Source organism: Ctenopharyngodon idella, chromosome 21 (assembly GCF_019924925.1).
Source record: "Ctenopharyngodon idella isolate HZGC_01 chromosome 21, HZGC01, whole genome shotgun sequence".
Classification (NCBI taxonomy): domain Eukaryota; kingdom Metazoa; phylum Chordata; class Actinopteri; order Cypriniformes; family Xenocyprididae; genus Ctenopharyngodon; species Ctenopharyngodon idella.
In genome coordinates this window covers 8,722,767-8,750,665 of record NC_067240.1, presented here as the reverse complement: position 1 = coordinate 8,750,665, position 27,899 = coordinate 8,722,767, and the positions used below count along the sequence as shown (strand labels likewise).

The window sequence follows — 27,899 nt, the reverse complement described above, 5'->3', positions numbered from 1 at the left end:
GTGTAAACCACACCCTCTGAATGTCACTCATTTGACTGAACAAGTTTAAATGAGTTTTGTTTCTCACACACACAGTCACTGAAGTCACGTTAATGCAAAATGAACGCAACGCTCTGAAGTGTCCAGGGATGGTTAATTTGGAAGACACATTTCTGTAGTGTTTCCTAAGTTTCGGATACAAAGGAACTTTCCTCAATATCTGTGATTGTAATTTAAATCGCCATCATGGGTGATGTGATTTCTACCAACCTGGACGAAGGCAAGCGGGAGTTGATTACAGGTAAAACGCGTTTGAGTTACTTTTTAAAAGGGATGAAGCCATTTTTAGTACAATACTTTAAACTTATATGCTTTATAGTGAACGTGCATGAACACAATAATCACAGTTGTTTAAGAGAGCCTATTTTAACAGAACTATGTACACCAAAGAAAACTTAGACGCGTTTTTTCACTTGGAAATCAAAGAGCGGTCTTCATTTACTCATAATTTACTGTCAGTTCATAACTTTCAGCCTAACTCGTTTTATGTTCCACGTAAAGAATAGAGAAAGTCATACAGGACTGTGCAAAAACATGAGGATGAGTAAATGATGACAGAATTGTATTTGACACGGAGTCTTAAAAAACGCGACGCAACACACAGCGCACATGTCTGTTGACCAACAATTTAAAAATTAACGCAAACGGAATGTAAGAACGCGTGTCTAAACGCCCTCTATGCCTCAGGTATACACATGCAGGTTTAAATGACATTTTGAGGCAATATTGAGTAGTTTGTCTTAAAAACATTTGTTTTGAATCGACGTTTTCCCACGCCATACACGTTTATTAGCGTTTAACTCTTTGGCAAAAACAGTTTTTCCTCTTTGCCAGCTTCACTCAGTTTTTCTGAATGATTAATAGTATCCTCAGACCCTTTAATAGTAGTGTTGTGTCCACAAATAATATTTTCTGCCATAACTATTATAATAAGAAAATATAATGTTCTCATGAAGCTTCTCACAGAGTATTTTTGCCTGAATTATGGTTCCTCTAGTTGGTTTAAAGAACTGGTAAATATCCTCTACCTGTAGAGACATGCTCTCATAACCATATATTAGTTCCTCTCCCAAGCGTGATGGGGACATAATCACGTTCTTTAAAAGAAATATGCTTTTCTCTTTTAAGGGTTTTATTTGAAGAGGTTTGGAATACCGCAATTATGTTTACAACATTTGCTTTTGTTTAACAAGGCTTTTAGAGATTTTCTAGAAACTTCCAGGAACATTTCATAGATATCCTGTGCTACCAAACTGACACGTGGGAAAGGAAACGTTACCAGTGCATAATTTGTGACGTCAGTTGGTGGTTACTTTGCTTTGGAGCTGCGTCTCGTCTTTTTCCCTCATGTCAATCATAGAAAGGATCTCTGGGTAAAAACAGAGTTAATAAACATAGCCGAAGTGTTCTTTTAGAACAACTTTAAGTTGTGGGGGGAAAAAAAAGGTTTCAGTGAAACAATATCCGAAAGTTATTATGGGAAAACAAAAGCTCCTTTGCCTGTGACTGGAAATATTGGATCATTACAACCTTGTATGTACACACACATACTCTTAGAACAAGTCAGGACTGGTTAACAAGTACAGGTTTCATTGTGTGTATTTGAAGTACCAGTCTGGATCTTTCATTGATGATAGGCTTGAGTCACTTGAGGAGTTGCCACTTCATGAAATAATTGTCTCATTCTAAGCTAATTTCTGAGAAATATTTCAGTGAGATCAATGCAGGTGGATCTCATGCAGACTCTTGTGCTGAGTTCATAAAATACTATCTGCTGACTCAGCCCTCGTGAAATTCCACTGCTCTGAATTGAGCTGTGGGATGATGTTTGGTCTTCAGAAGACAAAAAGCCACCCCCATAGACTCTCCCTTTATGAAGCCCGGAGCAGTTATGAAGATGTTTGTGGTAGATGGACAGGAGGTCAGCAGGTTAACGGGAGGTTTGCACACAGGAAATTCCTCTTTAGACCTCCCTCGTGAACTATTTGACTAATAGGGCTGGATGTTTTTTGAGAGAGTGAGATCAAGTATGAACATGTCTTGGAGTAATAGGGAGGATCTTCTCAAGGTGTCCTCATGCCCTCATACATCTGTCTCCCACTTGTCTTTCCCTCCCTCTGTCAATTTCATGGACAGTGCAGGGTTCACCTGCTGACTGTGCATGCGGGAGGGGATGTTTGTCAGCTTTTGGTCTTTATGGTCTCTATGGTGAAATGGATAGATTGCTTATTGGACTTGTAGAGGTCAGCAGTGAGGTAAAAAGATTTTGTCAAAAAGAATGACTTATGGTAGTCTTCGTAGCATCAATAAGAATGGGAATTATAAACCAATCAATAATGTTTGTTTTCATAGTTTTTTAGCAAAAGTGTCTGAATTATTAATCTTCCTTTTTTTTTTTTTTTTTTTTTCTTCTCTAAACTTTTCCACAGACCCTCTAGAATTCCCTTGCAGCCCCCCAGTTTGAAAACCGCTGCTCTAATGTGTTTTAACATGCCCCGAGTGGAACCCATCTTAAAATGTGGTGACTGACGTGCACAATGGCATTCAATTTCAGCGTTTATGTAGATAACATAGTTTTCCTGTGAATCGACGCCGGCACTTGTTCCGCCTGTGCCGATTGAGCGTCTAGAAACACTTTTTGTAAATATACATGTGAATGAATACTGTGGAATAGTCAACACTGAGCCAAAGCAAACTGAGTCTACAAGTTATTCTAGTTTAATACAATAGCGGGTCTGCTAGAGAACGGTCTGCCCTCACAGACACGCCGGCTGCTGCATTCATGCAAACACAACAACATGCTTTTCATGTTCAAATGTCCTGTAACAAGAAGCTTCTAATCTGATGGAGGTGTAAGTGGAGAGATTCTTTCCTGTGGAGACCTAGGCCATGGTACAGTAAACAGAAATACCCAGAAGGCCATGTGTACTTGGAGAGCTGTACTATAAATGCAGCTGACATCAGATGTGGCCGCCTTCCTTTTCCGTCCTTGTCAGGTTGTTCCTTCCTGTTCTTATGGAAGCATCTTCATTCACATGCATGCAAACACGTGCTAGCTTTCATCCCAGTACAGTGCCTCAAGTGACCGATTAACATGTTAATGTTAAATGCAAAGGGTATTGTTTGCTGTAAAACTAGACCAGGATACTTTGAATATGGCATTCAAATGTGATCGCCTCCGATCATGCGTCACTTTTTCCATTTATTGGCCTCTTTATATAAGCAAATTATTCTTAATAGCACCATCTTCTTTTCATAAAGCTTTGATAAGCCTGCAGGCTCAGGTCTTTACATTTTTAATGTGTATTTTCACACTGTGTCCATGTGTGTATTTCCACACTTGACTGTTTTTGCAACTCTTTCTCTCTTTATCAAGAACACCCTTTAATTGTTGACCTCCTTTTGTGTGCTAACCCTATTGAATTTCTGGAAAGCGTGGATCAGCATTTTTGCAGATAAAATATATTTCCAAAATAACTTGTAACAGAATACATGGTGAGGGTTGCACAGTTTGGCCAAATAAATAAATAAATAAATAAAATAACATTTTAATATTATAATCTCACATAGAAGTGTATTATATAAATTATGAATTTATTTTCTTTTTTAACTATTTTATTAATTTAAATTATTACATTATTTTTCAAAAAATAGAACATAGGCCTATTGAAATTATTATTATTAATATTTTTATTAATATTTTATTAATATTTTTATTTATTATTATTATTATTATTATTATTTTATAAGAACAACCATATTTTATTAGTAGGACAGTATTAGACTTTGAAGCATGCACATTATATATTTAAATAAATTGCAGCCTTTTTTGGTTTAATAATAAGCACACATGACCATATCATAATTTCTAGGGCCATAACCGCCATAGACATTAAGAGGGACAAGTCCCCCCCAATAATTACAGAAGGCAAAATTGTCCCCCCAATATTTGAAATTCTTGCAATGAAAAAGAGTGAGGTAAGCTGTAAATAGCGTAACATTTTAAAGGGTTAGTTCACCCAAAAATGAAATTTGTCATTAATTACTCACCCTCATGTTGTTAAAAACCCGTAGGACCTTTGTTCTAATTTGAAACACAAATTGAGATATTTTGATGAAATCTGAGTTTACATCTGAACCCCGGCTCAGTATTGGCTGGATCTGGTCACAGGAGCAGCACGACGCATGCATGTGACGCTGCCGCAGGAGCCGGCCAATAATGAGCCAGCGTTCGCACGTAAACACAGAAGAATGACGGGACAGACGAATTTGTTGAATAAAGTCATTATTTTTGTTTTATTTTTGCGCACAAAAAGTATTCTCATCACTTCATAATATTAAGGTTGAACCACTGTAATCACGTTGACTATTTTAACAATGTTTTTACTACTTTTCTGGACCTTTAATGTGGTAATTTTGTTGCTTTCAATGGAGGATTAAAAAAAACCTCTCGGATTTCATCAAAAATATCTTAATTTGTGTTCTGAAGATGAATGAAGGTCTTACGGGTGTGGAACGACATGAGGGTGATCAATTAATGACAGAAATTTAATTTTTGGGTGAACTAACCCTTTAATATATGTATTGCAATAGAAATGTTAAAATACCGACAGTAACATCCAGTGGTGCAAACTACTTGACTTTTTTTCTCAAATATGGCCGTTTTCAGTTGTAAATATGCATTTACGTGATTCATGTAATTCCCAACTGAGTGTGGCGAGACACTTTTACGTTTTCATCATAATAGGCATAGAAATAAAAGTACATGTGTGCATATTTTAAATGCAAATTACTGCAAATATTATTTGCAAAGAGATCAAAAATGATTATTTCTCAATTATTAGACATATTTCTCATATTTCACATTTCTCAGAATTAGACATAGAATTTCCTTCACTGTTCTGTTTATGCTTATAAAAAAAATTGCCCCCCCCCCCCCCCCCCTCCAATGTTCAAGACATGGTTACCACTTTGTCTCAAGCACATACACACACACAGGCATAGGCTAATGATGTGTGGTTGGCAGTGAACCATCACGTTGTATTTCACACTCTAGTCCTAGTCAACTACGTATCTTGGATCAAGTTACAGCTGTGTATGTGTTGTTCTCTGTGTGTGTGTTTGCATCTTGCCTAATTGCTATTGGGAACAATTCACAACTAAAAGACTAAAACTAACTCAACAGGTTTATAACATTTTGTGATTGTTAAATGTTTATACGACCATTTCACCCAAATAAACCTCCAACAAATGCAAACTGCAATTTACAGTAATCTTTGCAGCTGTAAGGTGATCATTTCTTTCCTCTGCTGCGGTCCTGCTTAAAATCTAACATTCTCGTGTGTCTGTTCCAACCTAGCCCGCACCAGTGCTGTGATGGCAGAGTTTGGGAGGTTTTACGAGCAGCAGTACGCCGTGGCTTTGTTCAACAGTGTGCGCTTTGAGATCGAAGGAGGAGGGAATATCCAGACACAGCTACTACATAGAAAGGTAAAGCCCCCCATATTTCCATGAAATTCACCTTTACATCTGTCTAGGGATGTAGATACCAGAGGGAAAAAGGTATGGTAAAAAAATGCCCACCCCAGGTTAAAATGAGATAAGAAATAAGTCCCCCCCCCCCCCCCCCCCCCCCATGTCTTTCCCTCCTCATTTGGAAGGCTCTCTGTGGTCTTGCTTATCGACATGGACTCGGCAAAGAGGAAGTGGAACAAATTCCACACAAGTTAAATGACCGTAACAAAGGCCTGAATAGCACACACAAAAGCACATAAAGGCTTCTCCACCAACTGATGAGTCAAAGGATCTTGGGTAGTTCTGGCTTTCTAATGCCCATTTTCTATCAAATTTTTGCTGGTGCTAGTGCCAGCCCACATTTCCACTGCTTTGAGAGATGAACAATGACATAACTAACAACATAACCAGGTCACAAATTAACTTTGAACATTACTGTTTTTTAATTTCGAAGGGGGAAGAATTAATTGTTGATGCAACTGTCAAGGGCATAGCAATCAATTCACATAAGTAATATTAGTAATTATATACTTTATTCAAATAGACAGGGAAAACATTAATGTGTATCTCCCCATGGGCATTCCCAGTGTAGACGACTGAGTTGATGTTGTTTTAAAGGGGTGTTTTATTATGATTTCACTTTTTTAACTTTAGTTAGTGTGTGATGTTGCTGTTAGAGCATAAACAACATCTGCAAAGTTACAACGCTCCAAGTTCAATGCAAAGGGAGATATTTTCTTTAACAGAATTCTCTGTTTAAAGACTACAAAAAATGGCTCGTAGGGACTACAATGAGCTTCTTCCTGGGTTGGTGACATCACTAACCCTAAAATTTACATAAACCCCTCCCCCGAAAATACGCAACAGAGAGGGTGAGGCCATGTTATTGCAATACAGTACATAACACAAATGCAATAGCATGTCAAAAAGGCAAGATAACAATATGACAAGTTATAACCGTGATTAAACTAAGCTATACCTGTTCTATCTTCATGCAGCATATATTCTCTGGCTCTGTAGGCATCTTACAATAGTTCCCACATGAGCGATTTTATAGATTATCATGACAGAATATGCTAATCATTGACTTTAAGATAGTTAACTCCACATCAGCTACATAAATTCATCAACTAACCATTCAGAAACGTCCTGTTGCATTCTACATTTTGTCACTTCTTCTTGAGTCTCTCCATCAGTGTTCGACTCCGTTTTGAACATAAAAGGCTGAACAGTTTCTAACATTTTAAGTGAATCTGCATGAGGTAATCAGCGCTGTTAACATGAGCTCTTGAAACTCCGCCCTCTTCTTGAGTATTTGCATTTAAAGGGATGCACAGAAACGGAGCATTTTTGCTCACCCTCAAAAAGTGACAAATTTAACATGCTATAAAAAATGATCTGTGGGGTATTTTGAGCTGAAATTTCACATACACATTCTGGGGACATCAGAGACTTATTTTACATCTTGTAAAAGGGGCATTATATGACCCCTTTAAAAACTTGTTGTGGATATTATTCCACCCACCTGGCCCTGATTGTTTCTGGTTTGAGACCAGCAGGGCTAAGGAGCCTAAACTAGCTTTTCTGCAGTGGAAAATGCGTCAAACAGTTCCCGATCAGACACCAGCACACTGTCAGTTGAAACTTTGAATTGTGCTTGAGAGATGATGATTGATCCGAAGAAACCAAAGTCCCTCGGTTATTTCAGTTATCTTAACTAATCTGTAGAAAGTTTAAAAACTCAGTCAGCAGCCTTCAATTGTGAACATTTTCCTTTCTCTTTCGTCTCAAAGGTTCCCTACATCTCTAATTATCAATGTCCATGAAGTCATTTGATCTCAACTCAAGACAGAAACCTAGACTATGGCCAAGAAAACACTTCTCAAGAATTCTGCACAATCATTTTTGAAGTCCCTCAATTGTTATGAGCCAAGACAGCTGGACTTGAAAATATTTGTCTATTTATTTACATTTGGTTTCAAAGACTAACCGATTAACCGTGTTCAAAGGCATGTTCACTTACTAGTGGTAAATTCAGCATCCATTAGCAGAAAGATATGGTTTTGATTGTAGACATAACACAACCTTGAGTGTCTTTTATGTACCAATTGCTCCACCCATTTCTTATTTTAAGCTGAATCACTCAGATCAATGTTATATAAACACATCTTGAGCTAGCCTCTTTGTTATTCCAGACTGTTGGGAGTGTTTCATGTTGGTCTTCTAAACACCATTCATTGTTTTGTTTAGTCATGCTTTCATCTAGTACAATGATTTTGATTCACATTCATTTAAAATATGTTTGTTCCCACCACAGGACCCTCTGAAGAACAAGTCCATCTTCTCTGGAGGTCTGTTTCAGTATCTGGAAGAGAGCAAGAAATGGAGAAGTCGCTTTTTGTACGTGGGCGACTCCTACAACATCAGCTTGTATGAGAGCAAAGCGGTGAGTGTAAACTGCTGAGTGTTTTTTTTTTTTTTTTTTTTTTTTTTTTTTTTCTCACTGCAAACACACCCAGCTCAGATAATTAAATGTAAACAAAGGAAAAATGATCTGAATGTTAATCTTGCATTATTGGACCTCACTTAAAGTGGATTGTTAGTGGACATGTACTGTATGTCATTTCCCTAGCTGCAGAGTGGTTCTGAACTGTCTGTTTCCTCCACAGGCACATGATCGAGGTCTACACTCCAAAGGGGTCATTAACTGTGCCGGGTACAGAGCCCTAACCTCTATGGAGGAATACCTGGGGCTTCTCAACAATAGCCTGAGTGGTGAGAAATGAATTAATATGATAAATAAATAAAATGGTACAAAAAAAGTAGCATGTTTAGAAAGTCTTATTGGAATCCTAAAAGTTTCTAATGTGAATATAGTACAACATAAGTCCAAATTAAATTGCTAATTTTTTTTAATGTAATTATTTTTTTTATTTTTGTTTATATAATTACAAAATTATTTATTTATTAGAAAGTTTGGTAACACATTATTTAAAGCCTTTATGTATAATGCATATAAACATTAATGTATGTTACAGTGCACTATATCATTTCACAAATAATTGTAACCAAAGTTAAAATGCTTTAAAATAGTTGCAGATTCCTTGTTACATCTGAAATTGGTTGTTTGTCGTGTTTTCATCTAAAGGTGTAATAATAAATGTATAGTCTAATCAGTGTAATTTGAAATCATTTGTGTTCATCTTCTTGTATTGTGTCTGTTGTTTTAGATACGAAGGCCAAAGTGGCTAGTGCCCCATTTCTGAAGTGCCCCACACAATTTCCCATCATCCTGTGGCATCCATATGCCCGCCATCAGTACTTCTGCGTGATGACAGAGAAAGAACAGACGAAGTGGCACGCCGTCTTCCAGGACTGTGTGAGACACACCAACAACGGTGAGTCACGGTCACAAACAGTGACAAAACAAAGAAGTCGTACTGTTTTTAAATTTACACCATTTTTGTCAGTGTATCTGCTTTGCTGAGTTTAAATGGACCTACTTTATTTATCTACTGCATATCACATTAGTAGGAAATAATGGTTCACGTGTTAATGTTCCTTCCTTGTTTTGTGCACACTAAAGAATCTTGAGAATGTTGCTGTAGTTTGTCAGGGAAAGGTAAAGCTGCTGGAGAAGTAGATTTTGCCAGGTCAACGACTTTCCTGTGCTCCAAAATAACTTTAAAACAGATTAAAACCACATTTGCTGCGTAATTGGTTGTTTCTGATTTACTTCACAGTAAGGGATGAATCAACAGCAGTGAATCCCTGTCACTCAAGCATAGTTTCTAGCTAAATGTTTTTAGAAATCCCTCCATGCTTTTGTAAAAATTCATAATATATTACCTTCAGCTCCACCCTCACAAATCACCTGTCTTGTCATATTTCAAATCACACAACAGGGTGTGTGTCTGTGTGTTTGTGAGGGGGAAAAAGGTTGTCACAGGTTGAAATGTTGAATGCCTTTGAAATTACTTTAAGGTGTGGAGGATGTTCCTTTTGTAATTTTAACTGATGTTAAATATCCCATGCAAGAACTGTGAACTTAATACTACTTATGATGTGTTTTTAATTCATCATTAATGTACTGATGATGTCTTCTAGGAAGTTCCGCATAGAAATTCAGTTACAAAATGTCTTAACCAAGTCAAATTAAATAGAAGGTATGACTTTGTTTTATAAACTACCATTCATTCAAGTTTGGATTAAGATAATATTTTTATTCAGCAAGATGCATTAAATTAAAAAAAAAAATTCTGTTTCAAAAGAAAAGCATTTATTTGAACTTTCTATTCATCAAAGAATACTGAAAAAAAAAAAATGTATCAGCCTTTCCACAAAATAATATAATAATAAGAAGAAATGATTCTTGCACACCAAATCAGCATATTAGAATGATTTCTGAAGGATCGTGTGACACTGAAGACTGGGGTAAAACTCAGATCCAAATAAAATTCGGCTTTGCCATCACAGGAATAAATGACAATTTAAAATATATTAATAATATAAAACAGTTCTTTTAAAGGGGTAGTTCAGCCAAAAATGAAAATTCTATCATCATTTACAGGTTCTTACATCATTTATAAATTTCTTTGTTCTGCTGAACACAAAGGAAGATATTTGGAAGAATGTTTGTAACCAAGCAAATCTCGCCCCAGATCTGCTTGGTTCCAAACATGCTTCCAAATATCTTCCTTTGTGTTCAGCAGAACAAAGAAATTTATACAGGTTTCGATCAACTTGAGGGTGAGACAAAATTTTCATTTTTGGGTGAATTATCCCTTTAAATTGTAACAATATTTCACAATATCACTGGCTGCTTTACTGTATTTTTGATCAAATAAATGCAGACTTGGTGAGCAGAAGAGACTTTGTTCAAAAACTTTTTTAAAAATCTTACCAACCCCAAAGTTTTGAATGGTATATTGGATGGTGTGAACCAAAAAAGTTCAAATTGAAAATGTTTAGAGCATCTAAAGAATGTCACTTTGTAGACGTTGCAAAACTAATAAAAGGAGGAATTGTATTTATTGGCCGCTATCAGAATTGCGCAACTTGCAGAACCGCATAGCTCCAACATGTTACCAGTCGTTGACTGCTAACTGAACATCCTCTGACCAAATGTCAACACCTTCCCATAATGCCCTAAGGTAGATCAGAGGCACTCTCAGTTGGGCTTGTCAAGACATGACAGCAAATTACTAGCTTTGTGGATCATAAATGATAATGACATAAGGTTTCAAAACCAGATACCATACAATTTACGCAGACATATAACATCAAATACCTCTCTGGTATCTCACTGGGATGTGTTGAGAGGCTGCTGAATGTGATTTAGGGGTGTGCCTTATAAACCGTAAAGCTATATTGCTCATGCCTGACCTGAAGAGGCATATAAAAATCGAATGTTTTTTGCATTCCTTCTCACTTGTCTGTCCACTTTGAGGAGACCCAGACCTCCCTGCTCTTCTCAGTCAGAGAATGATCTTGTTAACTTGAGTTTTGAATAATGACTTTCAAGTCATTCATTAGCCAGGGGCTGCATGCAGTGACCTTCCTGCTGCATTACCTGCAGAAATAATGCAAACCTTTTTACCCCGATATTGTAACATTTTTCATGTTTGTGACATAAACAAGAGGAAAAAATGTTGGGTGGGGCTCAATTTTATCCATTATGAATTGATTATGAAGTCGTTTTTTTGTTTTGAAGATTAAAAGGCAAGTTTTACCATGAGCATCTTGGTTTAAAATGTTAATGCTTCTGTTGTTATTTTGATGCATTTAAATTAGATAGATGGATAGATAAGATGAAGAATGTTCATTAATTAGAGTAAATGTTAACTCATCTTCAAGAGGAAGCGTTGTTCCTCAGCCCGTTTCGCATATTGATTTAAAATTAACATGTAACTAGGGACTTCATCCCAGATCGATATGTACGGCAAACATGAAAGCTCTCTAGCTTGCCTCGAGGCTTTTTAAAATCTTGGTGAGGTGCAGTGCCTGACTTGGTTACAGGCCAAAACAGACAGTCATGAGTGCTAGAAGTTACACGGTGAACATAATTTGCATTTGAGGAAGCAGGGAAGGGCTCTGCAAAATCCCTGAGACTTGAATGAAGCCGAGGACAAAGATGACTTAAGGTTGTTGCTCTGCAAGCGTGAGAATGCAGCTCTGTGTTTTGACTGGAGGGTTACCAAAGGGTAGAGATCAGCCACATGCAAAGCTGTGGTGTTACAGCAGGTGCTCAAAGTGCTTGGGTTTTATTGCAGCAATGGATAAAATCCAGGTGAATTATACACCTTCAAAGGCACACAAAGGCCTTTCATAGAGCCAAGATAAAGCAAACCACAGATACACACTTTTTTTTTTTTTTTTTTTTTTTTTTAGCTATCTGAATTTGAACTAAGGCTGTTTAAGTTGATCTGTCTAGCCTTCTGGAATGGGACAAAAATAAGGGAATGCTTAAAACTTTGGTGATTCAATGCAAATGTTGCATTCTGAACATTTTTGTCCATCTAGTAATTGTATTCTAGTCATTGTTCTGACAGTCTGTGGTGGTTGTTAGTCACTTGTTTTGTTGTAGTCATACCGGTCTCAGTGGCAACTGGGACAGTTGGTAATCAATCATATCATCACACCCATTATGACATCATAGTAAGGAGACCCATGGCAGAAAGGAAACAAACAGGTTTTAAAATTGAAGTAGAGGAGAATGTCTGTTTCATATATGGTATTGTTGACAGTTGCAATACACAGTCAAACAGAACACTTTGAATTCGGCTGAACTTTAATAACAGCCTTTTGCACTAAGTAATAGGCATCCTTTGACCATCTGTTTAGTTAACGCCCACATGTGAATCTGAAGAGCAGTGACTTAGATATGATGCTAGTATAATGCTTCCCACGTAGGCAAAGATATTTCTGGCATTTCTGCTCTAATTATGACAAAGCTGCTTATTTTCAGACTGTGAAGAAATATTAATTCCGTTTGCATATTGATTTCATATTTTTCATTCAATTAAAATAAAATAGACCCCCCCTTTTTTTATTATTGAGGTAGAAGTTTTACATTCTGAAAGTTAGTTTTCATAGTACATTTAACAACTTTTTTTTTAAATCTTTTTAAATTAAAATTTGATGTATACATTGTATGGCGCCTTTTAGCTGATAGTAAATAAAAACATTCTCTTGTATGTACATTTATCTATGCATTTATACTGAAACCAAAAATGGAAAAAAATGTGAATTTTAAAAATATAAAAGTAGTCAATATGTAAGCAATAAGGTACGAGAGACTGTGCTGTATTGTGAATAAGTCACAGCTGAAGGGCGTTGTTAGGCACGACGCAAAGCGATTAGATAGCGGCAAAGACTGTCTTTATGAGTGTGTCAGTCAGTAGCGAAGACTTTTACATTGAAAAGACTGAATTGTTGTGAACACGGAACAAGACGCAACTGACAAATGCTTTGACTAGCGCTGTCAGTCATGGGAAAACCCCTTAACTGTATCCTTAACAGGATAAATGATAAAACACAGCTATTGACCAATCAGAATCAAGGACAGGAACTAACCTTTTTAGTCAATCCATGGTGGGATCATTTGTTTTTGGACATTTATGTTTGCTTGCTCTGGAAATATCTTTCCTAAAGATTTAGAAAGAAAAGCTGATGTTTTCCTTGGTTCTCATTATTGATTCAGAGATGACACATTGCTTTTGAAACTCGTTTAGTTCTTGTGCTTTTGGCCCAAATGAGAAATGCTCCAGTGAACAAAACAGTAATGGTAAGCATGCACACATGCGGTGGCAGAGAAACCCTGGGAACCAGCCATCCCAGGAGTCTCGGCTAACCACCGTGCAGCCCCGTGCCAGAGGAAGCCCACGCTAAACTCTACCATATGTACTATTTTTGCTCAAGACTCTCGCATTGAGTTTCTCAGGCCTGCCAGCTTGCCGGAGAAGACGAGTGCAGCTCTTTTTCCACCCGACACTAAACACACAGACACAATCAGCCACATTCATGTTAACTTTTGATGTAAGGTGTCTCTAGTTAGGACTGTTGGTGATTATTACCAGTGAAGGTGTTTGGGGACGAGGGGGCTTGATACTGATTTTGGGGTTATTGTGTTTTATCGAGCACAGAACTCTAGGGACTTTCTCCGAGCAGACTGCTGACAAATGCATCTAGTGTTTTCACATGGGGCTCATGCCAAGAAAAGCTAGTTATTTTCTACTTTCCTTCATTCTGTTCTCTCTCTCTCTCTCTCTCTCTCTCTCTCTCTCTCTCTCTCTCTCTCTCTCTCTCTCTCTCTCTCTCTCTCTCTCTCTCTCTGTCTCTCTCTCTCTCTCTCTCTCTCTCTCTCTCTCTCTCTCTCTCTCTCTCTCTCTCAAAATGAACGCTGAGTGGATTTCCTGTTCCTGACAGACTGTTACACAGTCCATCCCTCCATCTCTCACTGCTGACTTCCTGTCTTTGTGTCGGCCAGTCTGAAACTCACTGCAGTACGCAGACACGCACACACTCCCCATCATCAGCTCCTGTCTTGTGAGTGTTTGTGCAGCTTGCCATTGCTCATGTCCATCTGTGTTTGTCTTTCCTTGTGTAACTTTATGGATCACACTCACTTCCCGCTGGCAACAGGAAAGCAACTCTAAAAGGTTATCAATGTCCCAAAAGACTCAAATCTCCCCAAATAACAGCTGTTCAGATTGACTTTTAGTATCAGCAAGAGCGTGGCTATTTGGTGCTGTTTGATTGTCTTCTATGTGGTGAATTGGGTTCCTTTCAGCAGCTCTGATGCAGAGTTTTACGTAAACGGTCCTACATAAGAGCACATTATCCATATTCACTACAGAACCCTGTAATTATATCATCATTTAAGTGTTTTTTTTCTGACGAGCCTTGTCACGTTAGATCTTGTGGATTCTCTGCTTGAGTGGTGGTAGCTATAGTTTCCACAGACTCTTATTGAATGTCAAGGTCTCCAAGTGAAGATGAGGTCTCTTAGTGCAGTTTCTTTCCTTGAGCACAACTCATTCTTGAAATGGTAATCCATTTATTTTTCTTGCTGTACCTGCTTAACGTGGTTTTAGGAGTGATTTATTTCTGGTCCAATTTGGTCTACCATCTTGGACCAGCAAAGAACTTTAAATGCTGGTTATGATTGTCCAGATTTCTGCTTGGTTGTTCATCCAAAAGTATGTGGACACCCTTGTTGAATATGTAATTTCATAAACCATGTGTTGCTTCTGTAACGTCTTGTTTCTTGACCTCTCTAGGACTGTCAGAAGAGTGCAAGGTGTCGACACCGGCTTTCACGGATGCCCTACGACTCTACAGGCAGTCCCAGGGTCACTATGGCACCTGGGACTTGATGTGTGGAAACCAAGCACAGGTTAGTAAAGGTCTTTCACGTTTGGAACATCTGACAGCTGTCATAATTAAACGTCCTTCATATTAAAAAGGATGCTTTGCATATAAAATGCATCGCTCCAGTGAGGGTTGAATTTCATAATACAACTTGTACAGTGTATTTACTGAGTTTAAGGTGCTGTCTAAGGGGCCTCAGACACACTCTTTGACTCATGGGAATAAGGAATGTAGGAGAAATCAGAGCCTCCCTGAAAAAGAATTCGAGAGAGAGGAGGAAAGAACAGATCAGACAGTGTTTATCCCTGTGCACTTCTGTTTTCCTTGGATCATTTGGATTGAGTTTCTTCTGTCCTCAATCTAGGCGTTATGTGCCTGAGATAGGTGGGAGGGCACCCAAACTCTCAAAGTAAGAATATTCATTTCACTGAGAACTTTGGCAATGGGGAATTTGTGAGAATCTATGTCAAAAACCAGGGCTGCGTTTCCCAAAAGCATTGTAAGCCTAAGTTGATAGTAGAACAATTGTCATCAATGGTCTCTACGATCAACTTAGACTTAAGATGCTTTTGGGAAACGCAGCCTAGGTCTACCAGCTTAAGGTGGTCAAGTTGTTTTTCAAAGTAGTTTACCAGCCAGGACTACCAGGTTAAACTTGGCCCACCAGCTGGTAATGAAGCTGATAATCCATCTGGACCAATTAATGACAATAAATAATCAGCTTAGACCTGCTAGAAACTACTTCAAACCAACTTACATCAGGTATTGGTCTAAGCTGGGCTTTTTTAAAAGGTAAATTTACAAGCAGACAGGTGGAAGAGTGTTAAATTTAGCTCTGTTGCTGACACTCGTAAACAGGCCATATTCTACAGTTTTGTATCTCTTATTAGGGGTTCAAGTGCGAAGCACTGAAGCCCTATTGTAATTGTTAAAATTTCCAAGGATCAGCATTCTCCCCCAAAAGTGATCGGGCCCAAAAGAGACTTGAAACTTTGAGGGCTGATAGTACTCACAGAGTCTACAACGTCACCAAGGCTTGCCCCGATCGGCCTGACGGGAGCGGTACAGCGGTCAAAAGTACGAAATCGCTCCTAACTCTTAAACCGTAAATTTTTGGATTTTTTGAAAAACCTAATTTTGCGGACTAGTCCTAGGTTTTTAGCCCGATCCAAATCAAACCAGTGCAGCAAGATTCTCTGGAGCCTGATTGTCAGTAATTATCAAAAAAAAGTTGAAATTTCAATTCACGGTCCCTAAGGGCCTCCAAAACGTTTGAAGTGGGCGGTGCCATTTTTCCTTAAATGTCTATAACTTGTGAACGGAATGAGATATTTTCATCAAACTCAGCACACCTATGTAAGAGCACATTCTGTCGTTGTGTAAAAAAGGACGTGGCGACTGGCCACTTGGTGGCGCTATAACAGAAAAAAAAACATGAAAATGGCTATAACTACTTCACTGTTAGTCCGATTGACTTGAAAATTGGCATGCAGTGCCTTTGTCTATGAGGACACTGACGTATCTCAAAAAACATCCACCATCGGCCTTTGAAGTTTGAGCAGCTATCAGACAAGGTTATCGGAGGCCAATCGGAACGAAACTTCCAGGGCCTGTTTGATTCACAGCCCTAGAGGCCTGTGAGAAATTTGAAAGAAATCCGCCTTTGCGTTTTTCATGTGCGTAAAGGATTGTGTATCGTACGATTTTTCGCACATGCCCACGACATTCATACCCCATGGTAGAACTCCTCATTCTGAGCAACTTTTCCTCTAGGACCACCGCTGTTCACCGAATCGTTCATTAAATATTAAAGATTATTTCAAAAACCAACTTTGGCGAACTAGTCCTAGGTTTTTGGCTCAACCTCGATAACTATTTAAAAAGCTTTATACATTTCCTATGATAAATTGCCTGTATTGGCTGTAAATGGTCTTTTCCATCTATGATCGAGATGGTTACAGGCTTGCTAATTAAAACATTATACCTTTTTACGCATATGCTTAAAGCACTTGAACCCCGATGATAGCTGCTCGCAGCTATATTTTTTCCCTTATTTTCTTATGTTTGTCATGATTTCATGAACCTAACTATATCTGTAATTTACTTTTAGATTGACATTTGCCATGCTGTATGACCTTTAGAAACTCTGTAACCTTTAAACTGATGTTGTACTGTTCCTTTAAGACATCTATATAAAAATTATCCAATTTGAGTGGCTAACCTTCATGTACTTAATACTGCCGTTAACTGGGGCAGACCAAGTTTTTGAATAAGTGTTGAATGTCGCTGATCATATGTTAATGTGTTAATATTTATGACATCATAACAAATCTTTCTGAATGACCCATTTCTCAGTCCCAAACTCATTTAAACACACCAAAATACAGTGTTTTCCATCTTTCTGTCTGACCTGAAGCCCATTTCTAAAAGACTTGCTTTTTTTAAACTTTATCTTGATAAGTCAGACTGATCACTCTGTATTTAAGATCTCTACTGTTCTGGAGCAGCACAAACCCTCAATAACGTCGAAACCACAGAGCAGAGAGACAGCTGAGAATGTGTCATTAGAGGGGTGAGTTATGGTCAGGTCTGTGTGGTTTATCCTGCTGTCTCATTTTAGTCATAATGTGCTGGAAATAACATTTAGTTTCTAATAGATTTAGGAATGTCTGTCTAGCTCGCTTTCTCACATACGCACGCAGATTTGAATAAAAAAAAAAAAACATTAAAATGATTGGGTGCTGGTTGCCCTTACACCTCATGCACAGACTCACATTCTCTCTCTCTCTCTCTCTCTCTCCCTTTTACACACACACACACACACACACACACACACACACACACACACACACACACACACACACACACACACACACACACACACACACACACAAACAACCATACAGTGCCCTTAAAGGGGACCTATAATGGAAAATGGAGTTCTTTTTTATCTCTTTTGGTATTTTCCAGCAAGAACATTTACGAAATATTTAGAAGGTAGTAACAGTAATTTTGACATTAAAGTGTTATTTTTTTATTTATTTTTTTATTTTTTTCCCTTTAAATTCTTCTGTTCACTTCATAAAATTACGTAATTTACATAATTAGGATAAGTATCAACATGATATTTTGAATGTTCTCATATAAAAATTTTCCTCAGTTTTCATGAAATATTCTTAAAATTAAAAGCATTTCTCCACTGCACGTAACATTTGGTGTCATTTGATGCACATAGTGATCTGGATTTAAGGAGAGTGTTATTTTTGTGTAATGACTGTCACAAAACATACTTTTAATCAAATATCAGACAATACTGCATATGTTATGTACTTCAAAAGCATACTGAACCGAAACTGAATTTTGAGTTATTAAATGCCACTGAATATCTTCTGCTCTACTATAGCTTTGAAATCCTGCTCATTTTGTGCTCACTTAAGTCTGGTGTGTCACGAGACATGCAAGAACCAATGAGATTTGACGTCACTAATTGTACATTATGAGTTTTTAAGTTTATTTTTAGCAACAGATGACAAATTTATTTTCTGTGGTAATCAACAGCATCAGAAGTGTTCAGTTTTGTAGCTTAGGTTGTATTAAACAAGGAATATCCATTTAAAAGCACACATAAACCTTCCTAAGAAATTGTTTGTTTTGGACTTTAAATGCTGTGTTTTGCTCTTTGCCAGAACACACCCAGGAAATGTTTCTTATGAATGAGCTGTTTGTGTGTGTATAAAGCCAATTAATGCCTCTGTTCTTACACTTTAACCAGGGAAAAGTACTACGAGTTGCAAATAAAGAAGGTATTGAAATTTTGTGTGTGCGAGAGAGACGGTCATTCCTCCTCCTCCCGCCCTCAACATTGATACAGGGTGTCACGGTCAGCCTGGATGTGACACCATGCTGGAAACGGCTGCGTGGGCTGTTATTACTGCTGGGTGTGGGCCGTCTGTTTTTTGTTTTTCTGCGAGGGGTCTGCATGGTGTTACTGCCCACCTGGCCCCTGCGTTACCATGGAAACAGGGCGAGTGGAGGGGGTGAAAGCCATTCTGTATGATTTACTATCGGATGAAATTGTCAAATAAGCTCATGGATTTAAATTAACTTAGTTATTGATACCTGTTTGTTCAGCCAAGCCTAAAGCATTAAATGCAACAATATAATTGGCTAATTTAAGTTCAGTTACTCACATATAGCCATTACTTACATATCAGTGTGACCTAGAGGTGCTTAATTTTGTGTGCATGGTGTGGTTGGATGCTTTACAGGTGACCAGCTAATAAATGTCACTCATTTGCCCCACACCATCACTGACAGGTCATAAAGAAGACCCTTCCACTGACCTCTCTCTCTCTCTCTCTCTCTCTCTCTCTCTCTCTCTCTCTCTCTCTCTCTCTCTCTCTCTCTCTCTCTCTCTCTAACATATTGTTTGATATCAGGCAACATTAAGGTGTGAGCTAATCCTAATATTTAGACTGTAAACGTGTCATGTTTGTGGCATATTATTTATGATAAAACAATTGTCCCATCCCTAAAAACACACATGAAAAGAGCAGACTTATTCACACAGATACATGTTTCCCCACATCAAAGATTGTTTCTGCTCTGTCTGTCACTGAATGCACTGCAGTGAGCATAAACAAAGCAGCCGTCTATGATGTGGATATGAATGATAAAGCATTCTGCTTTAGAAATTATTCATTTGACATTGTATATTCTGCCTGCCATCTACGATGGCATGGTTACCGAAGATATGCATGCAAAACCACAAAGCTGTTAGCACAAAGTCAATGATGCCCTTGTAGCTGTTTGATTGGTTTCTTAAGCAATATTCAAATTTTGTCATGCCATCATTATGTAAACAGTAGTTCCAGTTGCTGTGGAACCACTAGTTTTCAAAGGCTTTTTCTCATTCACATTCTGTGTGTTTGTGTGTCTAGATTCTTGCTAACCTGGTGATGGAGACTTTGCACCCTGAACTGAGGAATCTGATCGTACCTCGGCTGAGAGGAAAACTACAACAGAGACAGAAGGACTGGATGCTGGTCTGTTCTCATATGTAAATTGTGAAGCTGTAAAAAAAAGATCTTATAATCATTTACACAAATATATGCAAAGCATTCTCATAATTGTACCATACATTCTTGGCAATAGATTATAAAACTATTACTTCATAATAGATATAAAAACATTAGATTCTACATTTTCAGGCTTTAGAGAAGTATACTAAATAGTATACTTTTCAATTTTTTTTTATGATAAAAAAACTTTTCAATTTTGTTTTTTTTATATATATATGCCAATAAATGTAAGGCATAAAAATAAGTGCACTTGCCTAAAACTTTCCCACTGACCCACTTTGTTGAGCTCCAAATTAAAAACTTTTGTCACTTGATTAAGAAAATTTAATGAATGAACATATGTATGTGTATATCTGCTGCAGTTTCAATGAGGTTGGTTTATTATCTGTTTGTTTACTCTTTCAGATCTCGGATGCAATATACAGACAGGTGTTGTCACAAACACGAACTCAACACGAAGCTCTGGTTCAGATATGTGAGGTGGAGCGCCCCCGTCTGGACGCTGCTTTACGCACAGATATGGACCAGATCATCACGTCCAAAGAGCACGTTTCCGGAAAGATCCGCAGTAAGAGCAGAACCAAGCAGCCTACTATGTAGATCACTATCGGTATCACTAGTGTTCCCCTTAGGCCACACACTTCTGATGTCGCTCACACACACACAAAAAAAAGCAAGAGCAAAAATGAGAGGGAACATAGTGCCTGATGCATGACAATTAACATCTTATAGAGGACCTGTTATGCTTTCTAATAACTTTCTTTAGTGTGTAAAATTGCTGTTTGAGCATGAAAAAGGTTTGTAAAATTACAAAGCACAAATTCCACTCCAAAGGGAGTTATTCTCTCTATTTCAGTAAGCACTGTTTCTGAACACCCTGAAACACCTTCGATTGTAGTCTTGAGTTTTCTTCCGGGAATGTACACATCACAGAATCCCACATTTAAATAATTCCCATCCAAGATATAAGCAAAAAAAGGTGGCGAGGCCTGGTTGTTAGTATTGTGTTGAAACTCGCGGTTATGGTAAGGGGCGTGGCATTTCCAAAAGGGGCTCAATATTTTCAGCTTGAAGCGGCTGACCAATCACAACACTGGTCTAGCTGACCAGAGCATATTGCACTTTTTGGAAGGAGGGGCTTCATAGACATTTTGTGAGAGTCGGACTTGTAACACGAAGGTTGCAGGTTCGTCTCAGTACCAGCAGGAAAAGTAGGTGGAGGGAGTGAATGAACAGTGGTCTCATTAACTGAGGCGCCCTTGAGCTAGGCACCAAACCCCCAATCATTCCCTGAGCGCCGTAGCAAAAATGGCTGCCCGCTGCTCCGGATGTGTTTGTTGTGTTTTGATGATTCAGTATTGCACGATCTCAACACAACTTTTGAATCTGCACTTATTTTAATTTAATACACCGATTATTACGCGATTTATTTTAACCTACCCTTTTCTTAGCTGCACTATTTCAGTCTTAAATTCTTTCATATGATCCCTCTTTCATTGGAATTTAGTCTCTCTTTAGTCTTAACCTAAAAATCCCTGACCGTCCTGCCATAATGTAGGTTTGGCAAGAGTACTACATTTTTCTTGTGTCATTTGTGGCTGGGACTGTGTTCCACCGAAAACACCCGTAGCACATTTCAAATAACATAAGCAGAATGATCTCGACAGCATGTTTTTGAGTTTCTCTTAATCTGTATGATCTATAATCTATAAATTACCATCTGTGTTTTTGTAATGCCACCTTTATTCTTACTGAATAATAGAGGTTGTTTTGACATGCAGGACAGGTGCTTTCCCACAGTCACCTGTGATAATTGAGCTTTTTTTTTTTAAAGCGTTCTTTGTTTTGGCACATCATGTGAGAAGAGAGACATAATTAAGCATAAAAGGTCAGCATGTCTCTCATAAAACAAACAGATGAATTTCACATTTGAACCGAATATTTCACATGCAAATTTAAAGCTTCAGTTTTCATTGAATCATGTGATTAAACAAAAACACACGCATTTAACAGACACACACATTAAATTTGTTTCATGTAGTTTTTTCCTCACATGGGAAGTTCTAGTGTGCTAATATCTGTCCATTTTTTTTTTTTTTTTTTAATTAAGCATCGGTGTCGCTCCGTGTTGAACAGCTAGTGAGGAGCAAGGTTCAGCCCTACATCCACTCCATCCTGGAGGCCCTCATGGAGCCCACAAGCAGAGGGTTCTCTGAAGTGAGGGACATCCTGTTCCGTGAGCTGGTGGAGGTCAGCAAGAACTCAATGAACGATAGCAGCAGGGAGAAACTGGGAGAGGTGAGACAGAACATTGATCAACAATGTTAGCATATGCGTTAAAAAGGATTAGTTAACCCAAAAACCTCTCTCCATGCTCATTCCTAGCATATGGACAAGATCTCCATGTTAGCCTTCCATCCGGTGAAGATGCAAAGCTGTTATGAGAAGATGGAGACGTTGAACCTGGAAGGCCTCCAGCAGAGATGTGATGTGTCCAGCCCTTTGGTGTTCATTCAGAGAGCTCAGATCCTCATGAGACAGGTCTCTTTCCTTAGCCCCATACTGTTCTTGTCATTTTTAAATATTCCATTTGAATATCTAAAACTTCTTGAAGTTTTGCAGTACTTGGGACTAGCACTTAAAATTGATTTGATATTAATCATTCTATAGCCTGCATTCATTTTTCTGGTGCCAAGCAACAAAATAAAACACAAGCGTCCACATTGATTTAGTAATGAGGCCAAGAGCATGAATCAAAATGGCTTAAGAATATTAAAGAAAAATTTAAGATGCAGTTTATTGTTGGTGAGCGCCACCCTGTGGATATACCTGTTATTGCAGGTATATTGGCAATTGAGACTTTACTGACATACAAATGAAAGTATATGCTGTTTTCCTCATGCTACTTTTAAAAATAGCATGTGAAGTGATAGCATATTTCTTTGGTATGGTCATTGCTCGATGTTATGTTTTATCATATACCTATTTGATGTTAGAATGATCTTATGTTCTATCCCAATCCAATCTAATCCAACCATCCCAATCCATCTATCTATCCCAGTCCATCCATTGCCATTGCCATCCCAATCCAACCGTCCATCCCATTCCATCCCAATCCATCCTTCCCAATCCATCCATCCCTCTATCCCAATCCAATCTTGGTATATAGTATCCCATGATCATCTGGGTGTTATATGCATGCAGAAAATGTGTATACTTGGTACTTTTACTATTTCTGCAGTACGCAGTACTGTATGTTATTCCAAACATAGTTATCGTCCCTGAGAATTATATAATTTAACAAATAAACCATCAAAGTTGGTGACAATCTGTTACCCCTCCTTCCTAAAAGTCCTCTCTTGGTTGATGTAGCAAATGGACAATGCAGTGCACACATTTGAGCAGTTGGTCCATCAGAGTCTAGACGGCCACAGCAGGGAGGATCTCTGCAAGACAATCCAGCGCTGTCAGGACCGAGTACTCAAAGTAAGTACATTGGTTGGGTCTTTACTCTGCCCTGCAAAGCTGAAACAAGTTCTGCTTGCGCAGCTAATGGATCCTTGCTGTATTAGACTTTTTTTTTTTTTTTTTTTAAAGACCTACTTCATCTCAATTCTGTTTGTTCATTACCTGCAGAAATTTGACTATGACAGCAGCACAGTGAGGAAGAAGTTCTTCAGAGAGGCTTTGCTTCAAATCATCATACCATACATGCTGAAACAGCTTTCCCCGTCCTGTTCCATGGTTGGTACAAGGATTTGCCCTCTCTGTGCCAGTTGGGGGTGCCATTGTTCTGTTTTTGTTGTTGTTTTTTTATGCTACACATCCCTTTGTTAGGGATGTGTAGTGGTTTTTTTTTTTTTTTTTTTTTTTTTTTTTTTTCCCCTACAGTGGCACTCTTTTTATATTTTTCAGTGGCCATTAGCTAGAGTCAGATGTTAATATGGGCTCAGGTCAAAAATGTCACTATAAAAGAAATATAATGACCCAGATATTAGTGTTGGGACAAATAATTATTAATATTATATTTTGTATTTTTTTGTTGCTGCTGTTTGTAACCAGTTAATTTATTATTGATTTACTGTTGTTATTATTGACTATTATAATGTATTCATTTATTATCTAGTTGCTAGTAGTAGTACAGTATATGTAACCAGAATTTATGTAAGATAAATAAAATAAAGATAATTTAAATATAAAGATAATTTAAGATACATATGTAACTGGATAATTTTTTATTATTATTATTATTATTATTATTATTATTATTATTATTTATTTGTAGCCAGTTAATTAATTTTTTATTTTTTACTAAATTTATTAATTATCTTGTGGGTACTAATACTACTACTACTAACAATAATAATAATAATAATAATAGCAGTAGTATTATTTGTAACCAGATTTTTTATTATTATTATTAATAATAATAATAATAATAATAATAATATACATAAAATGAGTTTGTTGTTGATCTGTAGGTTTTATATGTAATAGATACATACGTAACCAGATAATTATTTATTTATTATTATTATTATTGTTATTATTATTATTATTATTGTTGTTATTATTATTTGTAACAAGTTAATTTAGTAAAAAAATAAAAAAATATATAATTTATTAATTATCTTAATTATCTTGTTGATACTACTACTACTACTACTACTAACAATAATAATATATTATTATTATTAATAATAATAATAATAATAATACATAAAATGAGTTTGTTGATTGTTGATCTGTAGGTTTTATATGTAATAGCCTAATTTAAGATATAGATGTAACCAGATAATTATTTATTTTTTACTATAATTTATTAATTTATTATCTTGTTACTACTACTACTACTGTTACTAATAATACTATTAATAATAGTAGTAGTAGCAGTAGTATTATTTGTAACCAGATTATTATTATTATTATTATTATTATTATATTAAATTAGTTTATGTTGATCTGTAGGTTTTATAGATAATAGCCTAATCATTTAGAATATATTTTAATTGATTGATAAATATAAATATTTCACATAAAGGAGGGAAATGTATTTTGGTGTGCTTTATTTGAAAAAAATATCCCCCCCCCCCCTTCACATCTAGGATCTGCCCAAGTTCCAGGAGCTCATCTTTGAGGACTTCTCTAGATTCATACTAGTAGAGAACATCTTTGAGGAAGTGGTCCTGCAGTCAGTCTCCAAGGACATCATGATGGGTGAGTGTCTGCAGCCCCTTCAGCCCTGACAATACACAATATAGCACATCCTCCATACCTTACTGCTTAAAAATAGTGTTTTAACATGCTTTTCATTCATTCCTTTTAATTTTGCAGCTGTGAAGGAAGCTGCTGTCCAGCGAAGGCACAACCTGTACAGAGACAGCATGGTACTGACCAACAGTGACCTCAACCTGCACCTGCTAGGAGAGAACACCATTGACTGGGCTGATAATTTCGGAGGAGTAAAAGGGGAGAAGCAAGGAGGTGAAGTGGCCAACAGGAAACGCAAACAAATAGTCTCCATGATCCACCTGGACGGCATGCCTTTGCCTTATGAGTCCTGCCAGGAAGTGCCGGGAGTGGACGGCATCCCAGAGGAGACCGAAAAGCAGATGGAGCAAGATCTTGCAACAGAAAAGCCTTTGAACCCAGTGCAGCACGTGCCCATCGAGAAAGAACCAAGTTCTCCAGACAGCATCGGTGAGATCCGAGACCTCATAAACCCTGTGCTGGAAGTTGTCATCCCTGCTGAAAAAGATAGCTCGCAGTTGACCAACGGGATGTTTCCTTTGGAAGAGGGTGATGAGGTGAAGCACATCACCTCAGTAATGGAGGCAGTGCCAAAGGTTGACAGAGAATCAGATACAATGAGAAGCGATAAGACTTTAGAAGATCAACAGTGTGTGTCCGCCATTGAGAGCGCCATTCAACAGATCGAGATCGCCATCCAGGAAGACCCCGGCGATCACCTGAGCGCCGTTGACTCTGATGGGGAATTCGCCCAAACCTCTACCAACTCTAGCCCTCATCACCATGATGACAGTGGGTTTCAGTCTCCAGCCAATGACAATGTAGAAGAAGTAGAGCCACAGCCAATCACAGGCGACGAGGTGGTGGACGCAGAGCAGGTGATGTTAACTCTAGTGGAGGGAGTGAAAACTCCTAGCATTGATTTAAACGTCAAAGCTCCTTGTGACGCTTCAGAAAAGAAACAGGAAATTGAAACCACAGCAGATAGATGCTTGCTTTGAGTGAGATTTACATAAAAACATTTTTATAAACTGAAAGTGTTTGCTGAGACACTTTCGTTTGTTTTCCATCAGCAACACTTATGGTTGATATTTCAGCCTAGTTGGCGTTAATTTTATTATCTTTTATTTTCTATTCTTACAGTTAATTTAGACATTTTGGGTATGTTTATCAATGAGAAATGTGTGTGTGTGTATATATATATATTGAATATTCTCATATATACACAGATTTATGACATAGTGTGCCCATTTTTATTTTTTTATTTTATGTTTTATGTAACTCATGACTCCCACACAAATTATGTGGCAGAGGTTTAAAAAAAAAAACTGACTCGGTATCAAGAACAGTTCCATTTCCTGTTCCTGTCCACACTTCTTAGACTGCAGTTTGGTTGCGGTAGACGTAAACCACTCCTTGACATCAGCGAGGAGGTTAGTATTATCTCAGAACTAATGCAAATGTAGTCTTCACCCAGTGATCTGGCAAATGAAATGGGATGCTCAGAACTACAGTGATATTTTATTGGGGCCATCTGAAGATTTTTGTTGTTGTTTTCCGTTAACTGTGGAATATATTCAAACACTAATACCTGTATTAATGCAGCATAATTAAGCACTTATGCAATAACTATGAAGATTAATTCAAATAAATTAAAGCTTGCTTTTTAATGCTTGTAGTGATTACTTTGTGGTTTAAAACATATTCAAAGTGACCTTATTTCTATAGAATGCGTTAACACTATAATGTGCATTAAGTGCTCACAGACATGCTGTGACCCAGATTCATTTAGTACAGCACATCCTCCATCTGTTTACACGTTATGGAGGATAGAAACACCATTACGGAGTTGCAGATAGAGCTCCGAACTTCATGTCAAAGGATTGAAATCACTACAAAGGATTCATGTCAAAGGATTTTAGCAAGTTTAGAAAAGTCAGTTCACATCTTAGTTCAGTAGCTTTGTGGAAACACTGTAAAATGTTATATCAGATTTATTTCCCCAGTCATTTACAACCTTGAAATGTCTTCTGGAAGGACTGAAACCCTCCAGTGCAGTTGTTGAAATGCTTGTATTTGAGAATCTGTAATGGGACGTCATACAGGACGGCTGGGCAAAGGTCTGCGCTGGCTGTGGGATTTTCTTTTTACTAGAATCACAAAATGGTTAATCATTCTTTACTGGACACATATTTATGTTGTAATGTTTTCTGTGCATATCTCAATGAAGATATTGCTGTATCTAAATTAAGCAGCATATTTTAGCTCCACACGTTATCTTCTGTTATTTATTTTAAAAGTGTGTTCATTGTGATATTTTCTACATCTTCCATTCCTTTTGTAAGGCAGCAGTGGATAAATAAATTGCTATTATTTTGAAATGGTGTGTATGCTGTGAAAATTGAATTATATAATGTACACTACCATTCAAAAGTTTGGTAAGGTTTATTTTATTTATTTTTTAAATTGACACTTTCAGCAAGGATGCATTAAGTTGAAATGTGACAGACAACTACATTGTAACAAAAGATTTTTTTCTCAAATAAATGCTGATTTTTTTTATTTTTTTTTTAAACTTTCTATTATAGATAGATAGATAGATAGATAGATTTTCACACACATACAAATGAATTTTCACTATCT

General features: G+C 37.4%; 1 protein-coding gene across 1 annotated transcript; it reads left to right on the top strand.

Annotated features, from left to right (window-relative positions):
- Nucleotides 1-8: 8 nt before the first annotated feature.
- niban2a (niban apoptosis regulator 2a) lies at nt 9-27,637 on the top strand. The gene is made up of 14 exons (XM_051878803.1): nt 9-280; nt 5,399-5,529; nt 7,871-7,999; nt 8,223-8,328; nt 8,784-8,951; nt 14,835-14,950; nt 19,866-19,970; nt 20,412-20,574; nt 22,117-22,304; nt 22,392-22,547; nt 23,379-23,492; nt 23,643-23,750; nt 25,112-25,223; nt 25,341-27,637. Exons 1-14 carry the CDS (start codon nt 226-228, stop codon nt 26,255-26,257), a joined length of 2,568 nt encoding a protein of 855 aa, XP_051734763.1. The 5' UTR covers nt 9-225; the 3' UTR covers nt 26,258-27,637.
- Nucleotides 27,638-27,899: the final 262 nt, after the last annotated feature.